Raw genomic sequence first — 23,553 nt, 5'->3', positions numbered from 1 at the left:
TTCCTGTTATTGATTGTCCCCTCTCCCCTGTCCTACCCCAGAGGGTGCAGAATCCTTTTGCCAGATTTTAAGTCTATAAAATAACAGGATGGATTGTTAATGGAGCAAAAAGCCATAGTTTTGTGTAAACACTACAGGGAATCCCCTGTCTCATAACATCCTTGGGAAACAAATATGCCCACGCCTCTGGGGAAATGCGTTTGCTCTTTCTCCAAGAGGAAGGAACCCTAGCAATTACTTTTATGGTTCTGTTTTGATGAATTACAATTAATTACACATAGTCCTCAACATTTGTGTATTTGATCTTTGTGCAAACCCAAACCTTTGCACATTATATATTGATTTGTATAAATGCCTTTTAGATGTTACTTTTGGACATCTGTGTATTAGGTGACAAACTTGCATGGTGGCTTATCTGCCAGCTAGTGTTTAATATTTGGCGATATTACTATCCTTGCCTGTTTATTTTTTTTTGTAATAACTTGAGTATATTTTATTCTTATTTAATGAAAATGAGTACTAAATGGAAAAATAATTAGATATTAGCATTGAGAAACAGATCTCATAAACTTAATGCAGTATAGACAAAGCTGGCATTAATTAGGGGCACTCAAATCTAATCTCTCTCTGATATTCATTAGACTTGAGTCTTTCAACTGTGGGTTCAATATTATGAAAGATTATATGTTCTTTTTAGTACTCGCTTCGGATAGTATGTAAATCTGGTGTTTCATATATTCAATTTTAGCATATGTTTTCAGGATTGCATTACATATGAAAATAGGGAACTGCCTGTATTGAATTAACAGAGATTTTGTTTCAATTACCATGTTACACTGAGTTTGAAATTTATTTTAATTGTTACATTCTTTTATTTTTTAACAGGAAAGTAATATGTACTTTGTTCTTTGTATGCAAACTCAGAATGTACTAATGATGAAATATTTCTATGACAATTAGAAATGAAACTCTTGAATATTCATTCTAATAAAGGTCAGAGATTATATTTTCAATACTAAAAATTAAAAAATAATTTTTAAATTTGGCATATAATCAGAAAGAGATTTTTCCCCTCACTGTCCCCCTCCTTAACTCCTTGCTGATTTATGGCCTCGATGTCAGCAGTCAGTAAGGAGCCCCATAAAATGAGTTTTCTTTTGACTTAAGAAATGTTTAAACCTGTAAAGAATTTTTATGAATTTATTTGCTCCAAAACTGATGACATTTGCCGGGAAGAAAGATGTCAAATGCTTCAGAGAATGACAGTTTTACCCTTTCTTTTTCGCCTTTGAATTTAAGGAGGGAACATAAGGAAGATTACATGAAGATGGGAGAAAGGAGGGTGGGCAGTGGGAATTGGATTACTGGGCAGTTATCTAGACTGCTTTTTTGAGGATGGGACCTTATTTCAAAGTTCTGTTAATCTAGATAGATGCATAAGAACAGTGAGCAGGGCTTGCTTAAGGCAAAGATAAACCTTTCGCTAGAGAAGTTCCAGGCCTGGGGCATGGCTACTCACCATGCCCAGACCATTTAGGAATTTATGACCAGATCACCCTTTGAGGTTACTTTCTGTAGAACCCCTTTTTCATTCACACCTCTATTGACAGAATGGGGAGCCATGCCATGGACAGAGTGAAGACTTTCCATCCGGGTCACCCGGATTAAAATCCTGGCTCTGGATCTGTTAGATGGCCTTGTGCAAATCACTTAATCTTTGTGAATCTGTTTCCTCATTATAAAGGAGGAATAGTATGAAGAATTAGAGGAAATATAGTAAAAGCACCTAGCATAGGTTCCCAATACTCAAAAAAATGTAAAGATAAAGATTATTAGAGAATGTATTATATTCTTTGTTAGATTCTTAAAATTTCTGAAAATCACTAATTTAAGAATCAAAAAATTGGTCTCTTGGGGAAGATGACACTTTCCAAATATAAATGTGTTTTATTAATTGAATTATTTTAAATTTGCAATAGGAGTCAGTGTTAGTATTAGAACTAAGAGGAGGTGAATGAAAAGTCAGGCATATTCAACTTTTTAGAATGTGATGTAGAGATGAAAGTAATTGTTTTTGTCAGGATATGCTCTACAGGAATCAGGATGTGAGTGGGATGGAGCTTCTATTTCTAGAAGGAAAAATGGACCTGGAGCTGGAAAAGAGAAGGGAAGTCCAACAAGCACCACGGCATTTCTGCCATGGCCTGCACACCCATGCCCAGTAGAGGGGACTTTGTGGAACACAGGGCATTTGGAGAGGCACAGTGTTGGTAGAGAAGGTCCTTTTGTGCTCTGCCAAGCAGTGCTGTCCATGGGCAAACTATGAAAGCCAACTTTATTTGCTCTTGGTTTGAATCAAGCTTTAAGGGCTATGATTTGAGTCTTTTGAAATCATGATAGGAATGAATACTACTGCTATCTTAATATTCTTTTTGGGGGACTGTGTCTTTAGGCCTCCTAAAATACTTTAATACTCAGAAAGCTTAAACAGACAAACACTATGACATTGGACTCACGAACATGGAATATCTCAGGAGGATTTTCCCTCATAGAAAAACAGTTTGGTGGCTTTTAAGTCTTTTCATTTAGATTGTGTGAATTAGAATCTTAGGTGGAGGAATCCAAGGCTAAATAATCAATACTCATCTCAGTGTATGAAAATATGCTGAGACTTGTGGTGATGAGATTTTATATAAAGAGTGTTCATCCTGAATGTTTTTCTTTTTTTTTTTTTAAGTTGGATATTGATGGACAGATAGACTCTATTCATCTATTCCTGTCTCCAAGACAGGTACATTTGCTTTTGGATATGTTAGCAGCTATCGCTGGACCAGGCAAGTATCACTCTGTAGTTATTATTTTTAATTATTTAAAACTTTTAGTTAAAATACATAACATACATATAGGAAATGCTTTTATAGAGGAATGTGTGAAATTAAAGATGTATTGTAAATAAGAATCCTAAATAGTTAAGTTTGATTGGATCTTTCAGATTGTGTTACCATGGCACAAATTAGCATTCAAATTATTTGTGTCACATTCTTAACTTTTTCACAGTTGTCTGACTTACTTCCTTGGTTGGATAGTACTTCATACAACTGAGAAAGTACAATTCTTGAAGACATTAAGTCGCACACATTCTATTTTTAATGACATCTATCATAAGATTTTGGGATTCCTAGCTAGAGGCTTAAAGCTATTGCTTAGGCCTCTGATTGGTATTAAATAGTAGTGGTTTTTCCCTGACTGTGGTATTAATTTGCTGTGGTATAAGAGTTAGTCATGAAAGAACAAAACATCCATACTGTAAGAAGATTTACATTTACAAGCCGATCTAACTAAAGCATTACAGTCATGTACTGGCACACGTGTACTACAGTATCCTGTTTTGATTGTGTAGTTTTGTTTAATAAATCATAATTTTGAGGAAAGTCAGTTTATAAAAATATCACCACTGGTATTGGAATGAGTTTGGGGAGAGAAATTATTAAGTAAGTGAATTTAATTACTATTTTGCTTTTCTTTTGTATACTTACAGAAAATTCTAGTAAAATAGGGTTAGCTAATAAAGATAGAAAAAATCGACCCATGCAACAGGAAGAAGAATATCGAATTCAGATGGAATTAAACCGATATTATTTGAGAAAAGATTCCCTCTCTGTGGGTATATCTTCAGAGCAAAGCTTTTATGAGACAGAAACAGCTCGTACACCTTCTAGCCGTGGTAAGCAACTCAGAAAGTTCACACCAGAATTATATGTTATCATTATAGCTCAAAGTACACTTAACTTTGGCCACTGTGAAATGGAGTTAATAATGAAAGAACAAAACATCCATACTTTAAAGAGGTTTAAATTTCTAAGTTGGTCTAAACACAGTATTACAGTGATGCACTGGCACTCATGTGCTATAGTTTCCTTTTTTGGTTGTCTGGGTTTTTTTTTAAATCATGATTTATTCTAAGGAAAGAATTTACAAAAATGTAGATTTACACGACAGATAAATGGAGGTAATTTTTCATTTTGTCAAATTCTTATGTGCTCACATAATGATTTATAGTTAATCTATTAATCTGTCAATTATATATAAATATAATCTTTACCCAGGTTACATTTACAGGTGTTTCGGAATATCTGAGCACTAATACCCTAAATAATAATCAATTTAAGTATGGAATGTTGAACTAAATAGAAAATTAAAGTCAACTTAAGAAATTTTGACCATAGCAAACTTAATTTCCTTGAGGGTAAAACAGTCTCCAGAAAGAAGGAAGCGAAATGTAAATAGAATTCTAAATAATATATTCAGGTTTTTGTTTTCTTTTTAAAGAAATAGCTGTATCCATATGAAACCAGAAGTTGCAAGATTTTATACTATTTTAAAATCTGGATTTTAACTCCTGAATTGTAATATGACACTTAAAAATATACCAATTAATACTGCATCTCATATTAGAAAAAAATGTTCACCAGTAGAATAGTATAACCTTTTGTTAACCTATGCTCAGTTGAGTTTCTACTGTCATTTATATCTTAGATCCTAATAAATTACCCCATTGGAAGTAACATAAAATTTAGAGTATTTATTATATCTCAGATAATCTGAAGGAAGAATATTATATTAATGTATATTCACTTAATTTAAAGATGTGAATTTGTGGAATTATAATACAATTGACAAATTTAATTCTCTCTAGAAGAAGAAGTTTTCTTCTCCATGGCTGATATGGACATGTCCCATAGTCTCTCTTCTCTTCCACCCCTTGGGGACCCTCCACATATGGACCTTGAATTATCATTAACTAGTACATATACAAATACCCCAGCAGGATCTCCATTAAGTGCTACTGTGGTAAAGTATTATTTACTTTTTGTTCTAGTCTTGAAAAATTGCTTCTAAAATTCTGCACTTTATTCATGTGCTTTAAAAAAATTATTTTATAGCTTCAGCCAACATGGGGAGATTTCCTTGATCATCGTAAGGAACAGCCAGTAAGAGGGTCAGCATTGCCATCCAACCTAGTTCACCCAGCACCCTTACAGAAGACTTGTAAGTGGAAATAAGATATTTGTTGAAGATTTAAAAAAAAATTTTTTTTGTCTTTTTAAAAATGCCATTCTACTGCTTCTTTCCTTCATTAAATTTTGAGGGTTGGGGGCCTAGGCCATTTAATAAAGTTTAGAAAGAAAATGAAGCATTGTCGAACAATTCATTGTGAAGTATTTTAGTATACTTGCCCATTCGCTGTATTCTTTGGGTATTTAAATACTTAAATACTTTTAATAAAAAGTACACAATAAATTTCAGGTGGTTATTGCAGTTTAGGAGTCTCAGTCAACCATCTGATTTTTGTTTCACTGTTTACACATCCTTGAAAGGGAACCTCAGGTTTCTTCTCTGCAAAATTTAATTGAAATAAACACAAGGCTTAAAGGAAAATTTGGTGAGCAGCTTATGGTTAATCTCTGACTTTTCCAATACAATTTTATTAATGCAAAGCTCTATTCATATGTTTCTTATTGTAGCATACTCCTTTGTACTTTCGAGTACCAAGGATCCTCGATATAAAACAGAAAGGCAATAGTTTATTTTATTTTACTTGTTTAATATCATTTAAACTGTAGTGTGATCACCCTTTTTTGAAAACTAATACATGAATAAATGTTTTATATTTTTATAATGGATTGTTTTTACGTATTAAATTTTATGTGTATAATTTTAACACATGTATTTCAGCTCTCCCGTCTAGATCTGTTTCGGTGGATGAATCCAGGCCTGAACTTATTTTTAGACTAGCTGTGGGAACTTTTTCAGTCTCTGTACTTCACATTGATCCATTATCTCCACCTGAAACGTCATTGAACCTTAATCCATTGACACCCCTGGCGATAGCTTTCTTTTCTTGTATAGAAAAGATTGATCCAGCAAGATTTTCAGCAGACAACTTGAAGTCTTTCAGAACAGTATTTGCAGAAGCTTGCTCACATGATCACCTTAGGTAAACTCTTTTTTTATTTATTAACAATCCTTGAAAAAGAACCGAATGTGGACTTTCGTATCCATATATCTATCTCCATTTGTTTTTCTAATTCACATTTTATTTGTAAATGAGCGGAATGAATGAGATTTTCTTCCGTTGCTGCAAAGATGTTTGCCACAGAATCTGTCATTGACGTTATTTGGCATGTGAAACATTCAGATATAAAATCTAGATAATGTGGAGTTAGGAAATTATCTTTTCTTTAGCTCTCCTGCTTTTATCAAATTTCCTTTGACCACATTTTGCCATCATCCCCACTGTCACCATTACAAATCATAAAAATAGTTCTTATTGGTGCTAGCTTAGCAGAGATGGCAGTGGTGGTGAGAGTAGAATGAACTAAGAAGAAGGCAGGCACTTGGAAATGATTCGTATGCCACTGGCCACGGGGCAGTGATGCCAAGGCTGATCCGAGCTCCGATGCCACGTTCTACTTAAAAAAATCAAAGCTGTCCAAATAGCCAATGATTTCTTCATGGGCTGAGTCCTAGTAGATGAGGAGATAATTAAGTTCGTAAGTATAATATTGTTAATGTGCAAATGCTGTTTATTTTAATGTGCGACATAGAAATTCTTAAGTCATGTTATTTTATACAATAATTTAGACATTAATATTTTTAGAAAGTATGTTGGGCTTTTTTAACTTTTAACTTTTTCGAAGTATTAAAATTAATAGGCAAAGTAATTTTTATACCTAGTAAAAAATTCTGCAGGTTAGTACCATAGTATTTATAATCAAACTACAAAAACATTTTTTTCTTCCCATTTTGACAAGATTGTAAGTATTCGTCAGTAGGAAATGTAACAAAAGCAATAAAAACTAGAGATAGACCTTTATTTGAGCTCTACTGACAGAAGTTTTAAAAATATTCCATGATCCTTTTAGATGATTTAAGAAACTATTACATGTATTTCATAGATTTGAAAGATTTTATCCATTGTAGTGTAAATTTTAAAACGTGGAAGGAGGAAGGGCAGTGCTGGGAAATAAATATATCCTGGATCATTTCCTGTCAACCGAACTGGTTTCTTTAGCTAATGTCAAGGAATGGGAAATTTGAAGTAATCTTTCTGGTTAATATTTTTGGAATAGTTACTGAGAACTTGAATTTGTCAGAATAGGCAGGTAATTTTTATACTTTATTGAGTATACTATTCTTTGACTCATGTTTAATCTGGAAATAAATGGATACTCTTTTTAAATGTTGCATTTCTTACAACAGATTTATAGGTACTGGCATCAAAGTATCCTATGAACAGAGACAGAGATCCGCTTCCAGATATTTTAGTACTGACATGTCCATTGGGCAGATGGAACTTTTGGAGTGCTTGTTTCCCACTGATTTTCATTCTGTTTCTCCTCACTATACAGAGGTAAATGTTACATAGGTTTCCTTTAGGATAATTCATTAAATCTTTCTCTTTAAGAATCATATGAACAGCAATTATTTTCTTAAAAAGTATAGGAAGTCATATAGGAAGAGTTTTTTGGGGGGAAGAGTTGTATGTGTATGTGTATGTGTGTGTGGGAGTGTGTGTGTAAGCGTTTGTGTTTTGTTGAAACAGATTTTTAAATATGGCATTCAAGGCTATAAGAGTCTGTTACAATTTTTAATTTCGAGTTGACTCGTTTTTTAGAATGGCAGACAGGTTATGGGACAAATAACTTCATTTTATGCATTTTCTAAGCACTCTTAATTTCAGGAGAATTCTGTTCATTAAATACTTAATGAATGCCTGCTGTGTGCTAATAAGCACTATTCAAGACAAGCAAAATGTCTCATGTTTTTTTGTTATTAATCTGGGTTTTTTTCTGTTCTAATAGTGTGTCTTAGAGAAACTTTTACAAAGCTATCAAAATGACATTTGTTGCTGTTATTTTGCCCTTATATATTATTTTCAAAGCACTTTCTTTAGCATTAATTTACTTGAATCCTCACTTAATGTTTTGCAAATGATATACTAAGTATCACAGAAATTAACTTGTCTTAGATTCACATTGGTAGTGACAGTGAAACTTAAAGCAAGATTTTCTGACTTCAGAAGTTCTTCTCACTGTTATATTAGCACCTCTGTTAATTTATGTGGTTAATTATAGCTTAGTATCTTACATTTAATTTATCTTTGTTTTTAAGCTTTTAATGTTCCATTCCAAAGAGCGAATTGATTCCCATCCCCCTGTGTGTCTTCAGCTTCATTATAAGCATTCTGAGAATAAAGGACCCCAGGTAAGAGATCTTTTTTTTGTGAATACCACCTGTAAATTTTGATTTGATACATTTTTTTCACAATCAGAAGGTTTTAACTTAATTTTACAGTGTTGTTAGTGATTGTATTAATGCCTCTTTTTTTTTTTTAAAGGGTAATCAAGCAAGACTTAGTTCTGTTCCTCAGAAGGCAGAATTACAAATTAAGTTAAATCCAGTGTTTTGTGAACTGGATATCAGTATTGTGGACAGGTTAAATTCCTTGCTTCAACCACAAAAACTTACTACAGTGGAGATGATGGCATCTCATATGTATACTTCATATAATAAGCATATCAGTCTGGTACGTATTCGAAAGTTACATATACTAATAATTACTGCTAGCTTATAGGCTTACTTGGATTATTTCTTAGCTTAAATATTCTTAATAGAGTAAATAGCCTATATTATTAAAATAGCATTCTTTGTAATGATAAAAAATGGAGACTACTAGACTAGTGAAATAAGTTTTGCCAATATTCTGAATGAAATTCTGTGTGCTCATTTTAAATGATGGTTATAAAGATGGCGCAGCAGCATGAAGAAGGCTCATGAAGAAGTATTAAGTAAAAAAGTAGAATATATTATTTCACATAAATCTTTATTACAACTGTTTAAGTTGATGTATAGAAAAAGAGTGAATAGAAATATACCAGTTGGTAGTGTTGGTTATGTTTGAATAGAAGAATTAGATTTCCTTTTCTTTTCTGTGTTTATCTGAATTTTATAAACCGTTATTATAATATCTTTATAAAATTTTATCTATCCATACTTTTCAAGAATACTTGAACCACCTATAAAATACAGCCCATATAATATAAAATATACTTTTGAAAATGGGAACACAATTTAGCATATTGTGTTATTGAGCATTGCAGTATATCACTTGCACTGAGATCTGGTGTCTAGTATCTTCTAAGCAAATCAAGTCAGATTTGTGAGAAGTCTGTTAGGAATATTGGAACTGTAGAACCAGGAACAAAGACAACTTTGGTTAAAAAGAAAAGGGAAAAGATATTTTATTTTTCTAGCTTATTGGCTTCTTCCTCAGTTAGTGGTGGATATTCACATTAAATTAGCATTCTTTTTTTGTCACCAATTGCTAGTTATTCTATGGGACTAGTGTACCCATATTTGCTGTTAGTCATAGATGTATTGGGATGATAGTTTCATCTCTTGGATTATTTTTGCTGCAGTAGGGGGTTAATATTGGAAAGTCAAAAGGGGAGAGAAAGAATAGGTTTGTTAAACATCCAAGTTTAGCCTAAAAGAGAACTTTCTCATCTAGGAGGTTAAAGACTTTTTCGTGACAGTATACTCTGGACTAAAGCTTCATAAGTTTCAATACATTTTAGAGAAAGTGTGGAAATAGGCTTGTATCTGAAGGGCATGTTTATTGACCCTTTTATTATAAGGGCATGTTTATTGACCCTTTTATTATTTACCCTTTGAGTAAATGGTGCATACATGTTTTGGTTTCTAAGAGCTGTTTGATGGGATCATACTGTCAGAGTGAGTGATTTAGTGCAGGGGTCCCCAATCTCCGGGCCGCAGACCTGTACGGGTCTGTGAACTGTTAGGAACTGGGCCGCATAGCAGGGAGGTGAGCTGTGAGTGAGGGAACCAAGCTTCATGTATTTGCAGCCGCTCCCCTGGCTAGCATTACCTCCTCAGCTCCATCCCAGATCGTCAGGCATTAGATTCTCAGAGGAGCACTGGTCTCTGGTGCCAAAAAGGTTGGGGACCACTGATTTAGTAAATATTTATTTAGAATCTATGATGTGCCAGGCTCTGGGCTTAGTCTTGGAAATACAAAGATGAGTCAGGGACGGGCCTTTGCATTTGGCATAAATCATCTGATTTCACATTGATTCTTTAAAGTAGCTAGCATATTTGTAGATAAATCCTTCCAATTGAATATTGGGTACTGTAGTGATTTTTAACGATATTGAATTTGTCGATAAGCTAATTTACATGTTATTTTTTTTCTGTATTCTGATATTTATACATCTATTGTGCCCGTGTCTTCATTTTGATTTAGCTTTTATTTTTATTATTTTTTTGTATGAGGGTTTACCTTTTGTCAGTAGTTTTGGCTTTTGTGAATAGTTGTTGGATTATAAAATTTCATTATTACTAAACTAAGATGGTGGTAGTTATTTTGAATTATATTTCAATGTATTCTACTGAATGAGGAAATCGTGATTATATACTGTAATGTTGAATACTAATATCACTTATGCTTACTTACTTAATTTAACATTTTGGCCTATTTTTTGATGTTTTTTGTTTTAGCACAAGGCTTTCACTGAAGTATTTCTAGATGATTCACATAATCCTGCAAATTGTCGGATATCAGTACAAGTTGCCACACCAGCATTAAACCTTTCTGTTCGCTTCCCAATTCCTGACCTTCGATCAGATCAAGAAAGAGGACCATGGTTTAAGAAGTCACTTCAGAAGGAGATCCTTCATTTAGCATTCACAGATCTCGAGTTTAAGACTGAGTTCATAGGAGGATCTACCCCAGAACAAATTAAATTGGATCTTACCTTCAGAGAACTAGTCGGTAAGAATGAATGTGGCCACAGAGGAGCCAGACTAGAAACAAACACCTGCTGAGACTTACAGCATGAAAAAGTATTTGACAGCTGCAGAACACAATAAAATTAGAGAACATGACATTAGAGAACTAGAGTAACAGCCTTTTTCCAGTATTGTATATAAATACGTGATATGTGTGTTTTTGAAAGGAAATTAAGCATGATGATTTATTCAGTTTGGTAAAATACTTCTTTTCTCCAGGAGAATGCAGTGCCATAGTATACATTTTTACCAACTACCACTTGTGCGGCTGCCAGCAGCCGGAATTGAGTGCTGCTTCGTTAGCTACTGTGCTAAGCTCTTCACGCACATTATGCTGTTTCCTTTATTCATCATGGTTATGTAGGCTTATTATTTCCAGTCATTTTTGTCATTGTAAGTGAGGAATCTATAGACTTAAGAAAAGAGACCTTCCAAGGTCATGTAGTAGCAAGTGGCGGAATCAAGATTCAAAGCCAAGTCTGACACTAGAGCTTGAGCTTTTTACCATCACACTAATCTCTAGTGATTTTCTTTGGAAAACCTGTTTTAAGTTATTCTGTATTACTTTGCTATTGTCAGCTAATGAAGAGTTTATATACACTGAGAATGGAAGATTTTGGTGTTTTTTTTCCTGTTTCCCTCACAGCCTACCTTTGCCACCACACCTCCCCTCTGCCCCTCCACCTCCTCTAACCACACCCTCCTCTGCCATCGCCCTCCCTGCCACCGTACTCCCTCCCCCCTTTTCTCACTTTCCTCTCTCGGAATAAGTTGCAGAATTTTTTCCCCCGTCTCTCTGAGTTTTACACATTTTTAGAGAGATTTAAAATTGACAGCTGCCAGTTATGACTTCATGAAAGGGCCTTTAGAGGTTATCTGATCTTCCTTATTTCCAGTGGTAAGAAACTCATTATTCTGAATGAAAGTCATTCTTTGTAAAATTGAATGAAAAAATGTGTAGGGTTATTGTGAATAGATGTAATTCTTATAGTGCTTGATACAAAATAGATATTTAAGACCTGCAGTTATTACCTCTGTGTTCCTAGGTTAACTGCATAAACTTTCATGAAGAACAGTCATTAAGTGGCACTCGAGAAGTTGTAACTGCTGTATTTACTGTGTCGTCATTATGCACCTTACACATTAGACGTTGGTACTTAAAAATTTAACTTTGAACAGAAAACAGCATCTTTAATTTATCTGCTCATCCTGTCTCCCCCCAACATGTACACATGAAACAAGAACAAATGGAAAAATGCTGTAGAGCTTAATGTTTCATATGTTCCTGATTTAAAGATCTTTGCTCCCCCAAGGATGAAAGTATCTTTTAGCCCCTGAGAAGAAAGGCATTTAGTTAATCAGTCTCATTTTATTAGGGTCATTCCAAGAAGATAAAGGAGAGCCATCTATTAAGTTTTTCCATGTGTCTAGTGGAGTAGATGGAGATACAACATCGTCAGATGACTTTGACTGGCCAAGGTGAGTAAGCAAACGGATATGATATGTACCTTCAATAAGATTTTCCTTTCGAAAATAAATTGCTGTAGTCTTTTGAAGTGACATTTTGGCTATTAAATTTAAGCTAAAAATATCCAGCCTTGATGAGAGAACCCAGAGGAAGGTGGACAAATTAAATTAAAAATACACATTGAGTACTACTCTTTGAAAGGGTAGATATAAAGGGTAGATATCTATCTATTAGATATTGTGAGAGCTGGCAGTTTAAGATGTGTTCTCTGGTCTCAAGTTATCTAGTATAAGTAGAGAGACAAAGGAATCATTAACCATTTAAAAATAGTTCAGGGCTGCAGTAGAAATCTCATTGGGTACCATTTTGTTTGTCGTCAAATGAATTTTATAGTCAGTGATGCTTTGGGACAGTGTCTTTCAAATCTGGGGAACTTTTACAGAAAGCTGGTTCTTGGGCCCCACTCTGAGATTCTGAGACAGAGCTTGGGCATCAGTCTAGTTTAAACATTACACCACATGATTCCAAGGTATAGACGGACTTAGAGAACCAACTGCCTCAGATTTCTTAGGAGTGATCATTCCTTAGATTAAATTAGTCTGATAATGGGCTTGAATTTTATTTAAGAGAACTTAGTTTACTTGAAATAATAATCCGTTATTATATTGAAAACTTAGAATTTGAAGCCTCTCTAAAAGTGATCTTTTTTGTGCCATTTTCCTGCCTGCCTTTTACACCACAACCCTTTATGTATCAGACCTGTCAGACTCCTGGGACAGACATTAGCAGTTCGTGCCTGAAAAGGGGCAGGGGTTGAGAGTAAGAGTTTTCATCGTAAGAAATGGATCTACTTCAATTAGGTAATTTAGAAGCACAGTTTGCACTAGGATATCTGTAAATTAGGAAACAGTTGTGATAGTTTATAACTAGAACCAACTGATACTACCTACTTAGTAAAAAAAAAAAAAAAAAAAAAGCCTTTCTAGAGCAGCACAGGTGCCTCATTTGAGGGTGCTGTGCCTCAGTGCGACGGGAGCTGATGTGAATAGGAGACCACAAAGCCTTGTGCCGGTGCCGTGCCAGCAGAGGAGTAACGGAAGCCTTCGATCGTTGGAAGTCCCAAAGGAAAAGATTGCTTTGTTGTTGCAGTTCTGAAAATATCCCTAATCAGTCTCTCCTTTTCCATTCGAACAGTTTTTTAACGCAAGGTTTCCTAGGTATGCAAGTATTCCGTAATGACGGAACAGACTGCATGTGAAAGGATTGGGTTTAGTGAGAATAAATAGAATGCTCAGGTAAAATTTGCTGACTGTTAATGAAATTTAAAAATAACCTTTGTATCCTCCAAAGATCCGATTTTCAGTTGGCAAGGAATAAAACGCTAATGCCCTTTATTCGTTTCATCAATTCCACAGTTTTACGTTTACAACATGCACAGAGGGGGGTTAGATGAGATATAATTAGACTTTGGGAGAAGCCGAATCCCAGCACTAATGATTCAGTCAGTGCTCTTTGTATTTGCATAAACTTAAAGTTTTGCAGTTTACGTGTAGATCTTGATTTTTAAAATTGTCTTTGCTTTCAGAATTGTACTGAAAATAAATCCACCAGCCATGCATTCCATCTTGGAGAGAATAGCAGCCGAGGAAGAAGAGGAGAGTGACGGCCACTATCAGGAAGAAGAGGACGGAGGTGCTCACTCCTTGAAAGATGTGTGCGACCTGAGGAGACCCGCCCCCTCTCCCTTCTCCTCCCGCAGAGTGATGTTTGAGAACGAACAGGTAAAATGAAGGTGTGAGCGCGCAGCGCAGGGGTTATCCTATGTCACACAGCAGTGGTTTCAATTCTTTACCTTTAAAAAAGTACCTCGTATCCTATTTATATTAAGTTTTTAACTCCAAGATCAGTGAACATCTAATTTTTCCCTTGGTTAAAAGTTACATGCTTATTTATTTGCTGACATACCTAGAATAAGATGCTTTACTGTTTTAAACATAAAATGGTTATATGATGCTTTTTTTTTTTTGCGCTAACCTATTATGTTTTAGATGGTGATGCCAGGAGACCCTGTAGAAATGACAGAGTTTCAGGATAAAGCAATCAGCAATTCTCACTATGTGCTGGAACTTACGTTACCCAATGTTCATATGACACTACCTAATAAAAGCTTTTATGAGAAGCTTTATAATAGGTGAGTTTAAACACATTAGTTGAACCTTTGGAATGGGCTTTTCTGCCTGACTGCCTTCCCATCTCCGTTCCTCCTTTTCTTTCCTTGCTTCAAGATGATTTACCGCTTCCGTGTACTCCGTATGCTGTCATTGCAGAACCATTACCATTGTGATGAGCTATTGTCATTGCAGTTTCCTAACCAGTGTGTCTGGTAACTGGGTTACGTGTGTGAGGTATTTATTTCCTTTGCGCTCACATTGGCTGGTTGCCCTCTGTCACCTCACCACAGGGCACTCTTTTTAGAACTAGTCTCATGTACAGGAGAATTTTTTCTGTGTCAAAAGCCTTTTAGAACATAAAAATAATTCTAATTGGTTTTATTAGGTCAAATGTTTATTGAGCACTTATTATGTTTTAGGCCTGTAGCCACAGAATCGTGGTGATGTGTCCTTAATTACCTTGTGTTTTCTTTGATTTTAAATGCATCACCCAGTATTTTATAGTATTAATGGTATAAGACTGTGTTTAGACCAAAATATAAATAAGGAAAACAGTAAAATCATATGGAACTGTGTTTATAGGTCACATAAATTAAATAAATAAAACTCCAGGTTTTATTTTAAGTGATAGTTTCTCTTTAACTTATGAAAATAAGACGATGGTTGTAGGCAATAAGGTAAAAGAAGAACATTTCCAGAGAAAAGTATTTTATTATACCTTTATTATTTATTTATATTGGAGTTTAGACTGAGATCTGGATTTAAACTCTTTTTGGTTCAATAAATTTGCCAAAGAAGCAGTGAGCCAATCGAGTATCACACAGTTTAGGGGCACAGTTGTCATTGTCTGAGATGAGATATTTCTCCCTTTGTCCCTGGTGTCCTTCAGCTGGTAATGCTTCCAAAAGAGTCCTTTTGGGTGAGGCTTACAGCCTCCTGAGAGCCACAGTATGGCCACAGCCCCAGTTTATACTTTCTAGGGCTTCAGAAGCTCAGGAATTGACCCAGGAAGTTCTTAGACGGGTGGCCTCTTGCAGGCAGGGGCCAGGGCCGCGTCACCGCTTGGCACCTTGCTTGGTATTCGCACTAGGCTTTGCAGTGAGTCTGCACTTTTGGCAGTCCTTCCATGCCAGAAGCCACTGGTCCTTTCCTCATCAGACCTTCAGTGCCTGCATTGTGACAGCCGCCGTGCCAGACACATATAAAGATGACTGAGACACAGGTCCCCCTCTCTCAGGGGCTACAGTCTAGGCAGAGGAAACAGGAAACGAAAGGAGTGTTTGTAGGTGCTATGATTGAATTCTGTACATGTGAAGGTGATGCTCCAGGTCCAAATCTAACAAAAAGCTTCGTCTGAGACATTGTAAAGTCTGAATTTTCGTGAAAACATAGAGCGTGGGTGACAAGGGATGGGGAGGGGCACAAGGGCATCTGAGGAAAGACAAATATTTCTGTGAAAAAGTAGGATGTGGTGTTAGCCTAGCTTGACAGCTGTCACCCCGTTAGTCACCGGTACTACTCAGCTGGTGAGAAGGATTTTCTGTCTGTCCCCTATGCGTTCTTCATCTCACGCAATCTTCCCACCAAGCTGTGCTTTCTGTTGAGAGAAAAAGCAGATATCTCTGGAGAAAGTGAGTAATGGCAAAGAACTGAATTGAGAACTGGACATGATCTGGGCTCTAGTCTCAGTTCTCCTACTAATGAGCTTTGTGACTTTGGGCAGGTCGCTTAACCTTTATGAGGCAGGTTCTTCAAGTGTGAGATGAGAGTAAAGATTCTCCCCGGCCTGCCCCAGAGGACTGGTGGGGCTCTGACGACACAATGCATGTCTGTTATGGTTTGCAGAGCACGCACATACATGTGAACAGTCTTTTCTTTTGTTCATTATGGGTTTTTATTTTTAACTTTCTCCTTTAAGTGCATTTAGATATATGTAATTTGGTGCACGTAACGCAGGTAAAACTAGGCAGGACTCTAATTCAGTGTCTAAGTTCTTTTTCACTGCCGTGCATTAGAGCCCTATCAACTATTTTACCATTATATGAACATAATTAACATAAAAAACCTTCTGTAGAACCTAATTTTTATTTTACCATTTAGAAAAATTATTACCTATGTGACTTTTAACGGGATATTCTTTAGTTTGCCTCCAGTCGAACTAGGGATCGTGCACTTACTTTAAACTTTGTCTTTTCAGAATCTTTAATGACTTGCTGCTGTGGGAACCAACAGCTCCTTCACCTGTAGAGACTTTTGAAAATATTTCATACGGTGTTGGGCTTTCAGTAGCCAGTCAACTGATCAATACCTTCAACAAAGATAGTTTTAGTCCATTTAAGTCTACAGTTCACTATGGTAATATATTTTAATTTGTTCTGATGTAAATGCCTGGTTTATTAATAAAGTAGTAGCTTTTTCAATCGATAGATTTAAAACTCTTTCTTTGATGACATTTTGCATTTATAACTATTTTATAATATCTTTAAGTAACATTTTCCCATTTCTGTGTGTCGAGAATATTGTTATTAAATATGTTATCTTTATAATGGTAGTATATATATATATATATAGTCTGAAGTTCAGTGGTAAAATGAAAAAACATAGCAAGTCCATTTTTATTGTTACACCAGATCCTTTGTAAAAATAAACAAGTTATAAAATATTCTTCTGAAATTCAAATTGCTATTTTAATAAGCTGTCAGAATCATGTAATTGGCATATCTATTTCTCATAGATGAGGAAAGTGGATCTGAGGAGGAGACTTTGCAGTATTTTTCTACTGTTGATCCCAACTATCGTTCCCGCAGGAAAAAAAAACTAGACTCTCAGAACAAGAACTCGCAGAGTTTTCTCTCAGTTCTTCTGAGTATTAATCACGGATTAATGGCAGTGTTTACAGATGTAAAGGTAAGGATTTACAAACACAAAGTGTTTTTCCCAAGTGTATCTTATTTTAAATCTACCGCAGTGTACACATCCAGCAGTTAGTGGTTTGAGGTGGTTTCAGTGACTGATGCAGCTCAGTTTTCCGAGGCATGCCATGATGACAGCAACTGTGGAAACTTAGCTTTTGTTGCCAGTCAGAAGACAAACATTGTGTATACCTTCTCTTGGAGAACATGTGCTGCTTCTGCTCTTGAGGCCATGACTAGTAATGTGTCCGTGACAAAGGAGGGTGAAGTATGGGATTCATTTGGCAGAAGGGGCCTCACAGAGCGTTTAATTACTCAGTTTTTAACCCCACCATGTTGGATGGGTCAAGAGTCAGACCACTTGATTCTCCTCAGCCAAATCAAGGAGACTCCCAGGTCATTCTTACTTTTCTGCATTTAAATAATGTCTTCTTTGTCCGGTCTTTATAGCAAGATAACGGAGATCCGTTGGAAAATAAGCATGGTGAATTCTGGTTAGAGTTCAATAGTGGTTCGTTGTTCTGCGTGACAAAATATGAAGGTTTTGAGGACAAGCACTACATCTGCCTTCATTCTAGCAGCTTCAGTCTATACCACAAAGGTAGGATAAGTGTTAAATATGCGTGTTTTATTCACTTCTGTTTAGACATGTTTAAATATTAATAACGAAAATCTATTGAGAATAGAACTCTGATATTAGAAATTATTTTCTGTGGGGTGTTCTCATTCCACTGACAAAGTAATACATATTGTAAATTAGAAGTTTACTGTATGTTCTTTTTTTATAGTAACTGTACTGAGCTATAATTGTACCATACATTATATGGAATACAACTCACTCATTTAAAGTATACATTTCAGTAGTTTTTAGTATTTCACACAATTGTGTAACCATCATCACAGTCAACTTTAAAACATTTTCATCTCTCCCAAAAGAAACTCTGTACCCTTTAGCTAGAACCTCCAAAGACTTCTCATCCACCCGGCCCTAAGCAACTACTCATCTACTTTATGTCTCTGTGGATTTGTGCATTCCCGATGTTTCATTTATTTGAATCATACAATATATGATCTGTTGCAACTGGCATTATGTTTTCAAGGTTTATTCAAGTGTATCAGTATTTCATTGATTTTTATTGCCAAATTATATTCCATTTTATGGATATACCATGTCTTATTATCTATTGGCCAGTTGATGGGACTTCACATTCATTATTCTTTCTTAAGCAATATTCCCTATTGGATATAGAATTTACCATTCTTTGAATATATTCCCTGTGTTAAATAGGCAAGAGATACTTGCACGTTCTTGAAGTTTATCAGATATTCCTATTTAAATTTAATTTTCCTAACATTTTAAATCTTAATTTTTTTAAAGTTGGGTGCTGCCAGTCCTCCCAACGTTGATAGAGAGGTATGAGGTATGGGTCGTTTATGCCCAGTTGGTTCATTATGTTATGTTATGTTATGTTCAGTGAAGTACATAGGTTTTTGTTTTTGTTATAGAAGTTTATGAACTAATTTCGAGTAACGTTTTGTTATATTTTCACCCCAATGCGGATGTAGGTATAGTGGATGGAGTGATTGTTCCTGCAGAAATACGATTGCCCAGTTCAACCCGCCCACATTGGTTGGAACCTACTATTTATTCCTCTGAAGAAGATGGCCTCTGTAGAGCTTCTTCTGATGGTGTTGGTGGAGACACTTTGAATATGCTTTCTGTTGCAGTTAAAATATTGTCTGATAAATCAGAGTCCAACACAAAGGTTTGTGTTTTATACTTGTATATCATTAAATACTTGCCGTTGATTTGATTACTAGCTAAAATGATAGCACAAAAGGCAACACTTTTTTTTTTTTTCAGAAAAATGTTGAGTTCTGAATTAGAGGGGGATGTAGGTGACAACTGTAATGCTTTGTGTTACTCTGTGTAGGAATTTCTCATTGCCGTGGGACTGAAAGGAGCCACTCTCCAGCACAGAATGCTTCCTTCTGGGCTCAGTTGGCATGAGCAGGTAAGAGAGCTATTATGTATGTGTTAATCTGTTTTACTTTATATTGACATATACATACTGAGAAATTCCCAAATCATAAATGTTCTGCTCAGTGAATTATCAGCAAGCACACACTCCTGTATAAACCTCCTTTAGGTTAGGACCTTATCACCACTCCAGAGTGGGATGGATTTCTCACTTTGGTGGTTTGGACTCTAAACTTCACAAAGACAGAGTTGCCCTTCGTGTCATGAAGAGGAAGGGGGTCTGTGCCAGGACCTGCAGAGCGCCTGGTCCAGAGGAGTAATACATGACGTGCACTGAAAGCTGTATATTCTTTAGATGCCATAATTTCAGAATTAATCTCTAGGCCAATAACATGGTTTGAGGCATTTATAAGGATTTTTTGTACTAGATCTCTAGTCTAATAACTGTATATGGTTAATGAGATACAGTTGGTTATTTTTCAGAGGAAACTTTGGGTAAGAATTTAACTCTTTATGTGAGAATAAAAACTTGTGCACTGATTCTTATTCATTTTCCTTAGAAAGAAGAACTTTTTCTATGTGCTAGGAAATAAGAAATTATTTTAAACTCAAATGTTTTCAGGCTTTTTTCATGAAAGGATTCAGGAAACATGAGATAGTTTGTTTATCTGTTTACCTAGTTAGCTATAGGAACATGGGGAGATATTTTTTCTATACATTTATACCTGTATCTATATCTCTATATATCTTTGTACACTAGGGGTAGAGAGATGGTTAATATGAACACTGAACTGGCTGTGAGGGAGAGATTTTAGCCTAATCTCCTTGTTTACTTAGATTAGAAATATGCGAAAATAGATGTTGGTGAGAGGGACTGGTTTTCAGACTGAACTATGTATAAATTATGGATAAAGAACTCCTGACAATGGATTATATAGAAACCAGATGGATAGTTTTAAGCAGTCTTTAGGAAAATTTGTTTGTTTTTTTTTTAAGAAAATCACGAAAAACCAAGCAAAATAATGTAAAAGTGTAATATATATACCTAGTTTCGTAAGATGATTTTTCTCAGGTTTCTATAGCATTACAGTTGTTGGATGGGCCTTTTTATTTCAAATTTTAGTTTTGCAAATACTTTTGAAAGGTATTCCTTCAAAACGATGATTTTTTTTTCTTTTAGCATTATGATTTTCCAATAAATGGTTGCTTTTTCTGTGAAATATTTTGTTTTACATTGGTATTAATGATATCATATCAACATTTTTTTTCTTCTAAAGCAGGCCATTTTATATTTTTGTGATTATAGATTTTATGCTTCTTGAATATTGCTGATGAACCTGTTCTGGGGTACAGTCCTCCAGCTTCATTTACGACTTTTCATGTTCACCTCTGGAGCTGTGCACTCGATTATAGGTCAGTTCACAAATTAAACAGAATAAAATTTTATTAATTAAAATATGTACTAAGTTTTAGAAAAAATACATAGGGTTAAGTTTCAGAATGCTCTTTAAAGGATGTTTCTGTCATTACAGCAGACTGATGTTCTGTTGTTTCTTTTGCTATTAGGCCTCTTTATTTGCCAATTCGATCTCTTCTCACTGTTGAAACATTCAGCGTTTCAAGTAGTGTTGCCTTGGATAAGTCATCTTCTACTCTCAGGTACCTTTGTAAACTTCATTGCGTATATAAATGCAACTGTTGAAAACATACTGACTGACATTTATCAAAACCCTTTGATTAGAGTCTCAATCTTTTGTTAAAGTCAAACTTTTTTTTAAACTAATTATCACGTTTCTTTATCTCAGTTTTCAGTTTTTCTTTCTCAGATAATTTGTCTTATCTTTTCTATTCATGATTGTATTTCATTTTTAGGGAGGAAATTCTTGAGACTGTTAGTTTACTTTTTAAAATATATAAATTCCGTATAATACCTGATACACTTTATTTTTATAATTTAAACCTGGTGAATTTGGACATCTATTAAAAAAAAACTGCTAAAAATTTAGAATTAATTTGAGCAGGTGATTTAATCTCATTTTAACACCATTTTAATATTCCTAGCACTCATAAACAGTGAGTTTCAAAGAAATGTTGTATGACATTTATAAATCAGAAACCGCATATTACTGATAATATATCAGAAAGAATGATAGAACTAAGTATATCGTGATCATGTGGCATGTATTCAAGGTTAGTTTTTTTTGGATGTTGATTTTATCTTTTTCTCTCAGAATAATCTTGGATGAAGCTGCTTTACATCTGTCTGACAAGTGTAATACTGTCACTGTAAATTTGAATAGAGGTAAGAGTTAAAAATGGAAGTATGCACTAGATGAATGCACTTTCATTTTTGTGTGTATGAATATTTTAAAGCATTTTAACTCTGGAATAATGCCAGTGAAAGTTAAGGATTTTATTAAATATCAGTTTGAAGTTTTAATGTCCTTAAATGCATCAAATTATTTATACTCTAATATAATACAAATTTTGTTTCTAGAGTGAATTGTAGGATTTATGTGAATAAAGCTATATTTTTGTTGCATTATAAATATTTGTAGCACTGCCTGCCATGCCCGCCATGAATTGTAAAGAGATGCTAGTTTTATTAGGTGTTGATTGGATAAGCATTAAAATAAATTTTTATTACTTTTTAAAATTTTAGATTATGTTCGTGTGATGGATATGGGGCTTTTGGAATTAACTATAACTGCAGTGAAGTCTGATTCTGATGGAGAGCAAGTAAGTTATTAAAATAAATGGAAATTTTTATTTGTCTTATTTTTTGTAGGAGAGACTAAAAAAGTATTGACTTTACTGTAATATTATTTTTCCAGTTAGCTAATTTTATTCAAAAATAGATAAGCTTTTAAAATTGAGTTATTATAAATACACATTTTTTATGACAAGACAGATTGTCACATTTTATTCAGAATAAACCTATACAAAATGAAATTTTTGTCTCTTGTTTGGAAAACATTTCATCCTTTTTTCCCTGTGTCCTGTCCAGACTGACTCACGCTTTGAATTACACTGTTCCAGTGACATTGTCCATATCAGAACGTGCTCAGACTCTTGTGCTGCATTAATGAATCTCATTCAGTACATTGCAAGCTATGGGGACTTACATGCAGCTAACAAGGCAGAGATGAAGCCTGGAGCTCCTGAAAGAAAGACGAAGGTACAGCCGGCAACATCACTCATGAGAACTAACTTCTCCCCTACCCCATTCCTGCCACATGAGTGACATGTTTATGTCAGCGAGGTCTTCACAACAGCCATAGATAGAAAAGAAACTGAAAAATCACCCATCTATGCTTTACCTTCAGAGCGATGGGTCTGGAAAGGTGATTCCATGGACTTCTTTGGAAAATCATTCAACTCTTCGATGTTGTTTCGGAACATTAATCTTCTCAACCAGCATAATACTTTTTCCCAGACTTAAGTTATTTTAATCTCTCTTTAGGGAAGAAAGAAAACATTTGTCATGTAAGAGCTTGGTATATGAAAGTTGTATGTAAAATGCTAAGAGAAGATAGATGGCAGGTGTTAGTATTATTACCAGAAGACATTTATATAATATTATCCTACATGTTGGTTATCTGTTCTACTGTCTAGTTTTCAGTATAATTTTCATATATGATTTTCTTTAACCCAGTGTGATGCATAGCTTAAAGATTATTATCTCTGTTTTATAGATGAATAAGTTAAAACCCAGAGAATTTAGGCAGTTTGCCCTATTCAGTAGCAGAAACAGCAACAAAACCCAGATATTTTGATTCCTGGTTCAGTGCTTTCTTATGTCGCCAAGTGTCACCTCTCTGCTGTCTCTCATGTCCAGATAGAACAACATCCCATTTGTTTAGCATTTTTTACTTTTTCATTGTGTTTTCATTCTTATTCGTCACCTCTTCGGTGAACAGAATTCTCAGTGCCCTTAGGTTCCGGATCCTCTAGTACGGGTCTGACTGGCCTTGCATTGCTTTCCTTAAGGATGGTCTTACACTTCATTTGCATTACACTTCTGCTTTTGATTCGTTATTGCTGATGCCATCTCACTGATAAGGTGATTTATGACCCATCCTCCCTTTCTGTTTATTCTCTTTTCGGGAACATTCTCCAGTTTATTAAAAGTTGTTTTAAATTATCTCT

The 23,553-nt window shown here is 34.9% G+C and overlaps 1 protein-coding gene across 3 annotated transcripts in view; it reads left to right on the top strand.

The window, feature by feature from the left end:
* Positions 1–23,553, top strand: part of ATG2B (autophagy related 2B) — a 56,563-nt gene that overhangs the window by 11,207 nt on the left and 21,803 nt on the right. For 2 of the 3 annotated variants that reach the window (XM_015599684.2, XM_025041957.1), the window contains exons 7-28: positions 2,738–2,834; positions 3,539–3,724; positions 4,697–4,851; positions 4,944–5,049; positions 5,737–5,998; positions 7,264–7,414; positions 8,176–8,268; positions 8,402–8,590; positions 10,582–10,855; positions 12,249–12,351; positions 13,926–14,121; positions 14,389–14,531; positions 16,709–16,866; positions 17,246–17,418; positions 17,874–18,024; positions 18,990–19,189; positions 19,358–19,438; positions 20,711–20,817; positions 20,971–21,063; positions 21,636–21,706; positions 22,067–22,143; positions 22,412–22,582. In XM_015599684.2, coding sequence (XP_015455170.1) covers positions 2,738–2,834; positions 3,539–3,724; positions 4,697–4,851; positions 4,944–5,049; positions 5,737–5,998; positions 7,264–7,414; positions 8,176–8,268; positions 8,402–8,590; positions 10,582–10,855; positions 12,249–12,351; positions 13,926–14,121; positions 14,389–14,531; positions 16,709–16,866; positions 17,246–17,418; positions 17,874–18,024; positions 18,990–19,189; positions 19,358–19,438; positions 20,711–20,817; positions 20,971–21,063; positions 21,636–21,706; positions 22,067–22,143; positions 22,412–22,582 — 3,237 coding nt within the window. The remainder of the gene's footprint in view (positions 1–2,737; positions 2,835–3,538; positions 3,725–4,696; positions 4,852–4,943; positions 5,050–5,736; positions 5,999–7,263; positions 7,415–8,175; positions 8,269–8,401; positions 8,591–10,581; positions 10,856–12,248; positions 12,352–13,925; positions 14,122–14,388; positions 14,532–16,708; positions 16,867–17,245; positions 17,419–17,873; positions 18,025–18,989; positions 19,190–19,357; positions 19,439–20,710; positions 20,818–20,970; positions 21,064–21,635; positions 21,707–22,066; positions 22,144–22,411; positions 22,583–23,553) is intronic. The other variant, XM_025041956.1, reaches the window with a different exon arrangement.

This window comes from Pteropus alecto, unplaced genomic scaffold (genome assembly GCF_000325575.1).
Source record: "Pteropus alecto unplaced genomic scaffold, ASM32557v1 scaffold8, whole genome shotgun sequence".
Classification (NCBI taxonomy): Eukaryota; Metazoa; Chordata; class Mammalia; order Chiroptera; family Pteropodidae; genus Pteropus; species Pteropus alecto.
The sequence above is the reverse complement of the archived record's forward strand: the minus strand, read 5'-3'. Positions and strand labels throughout refer to the sequence as shown.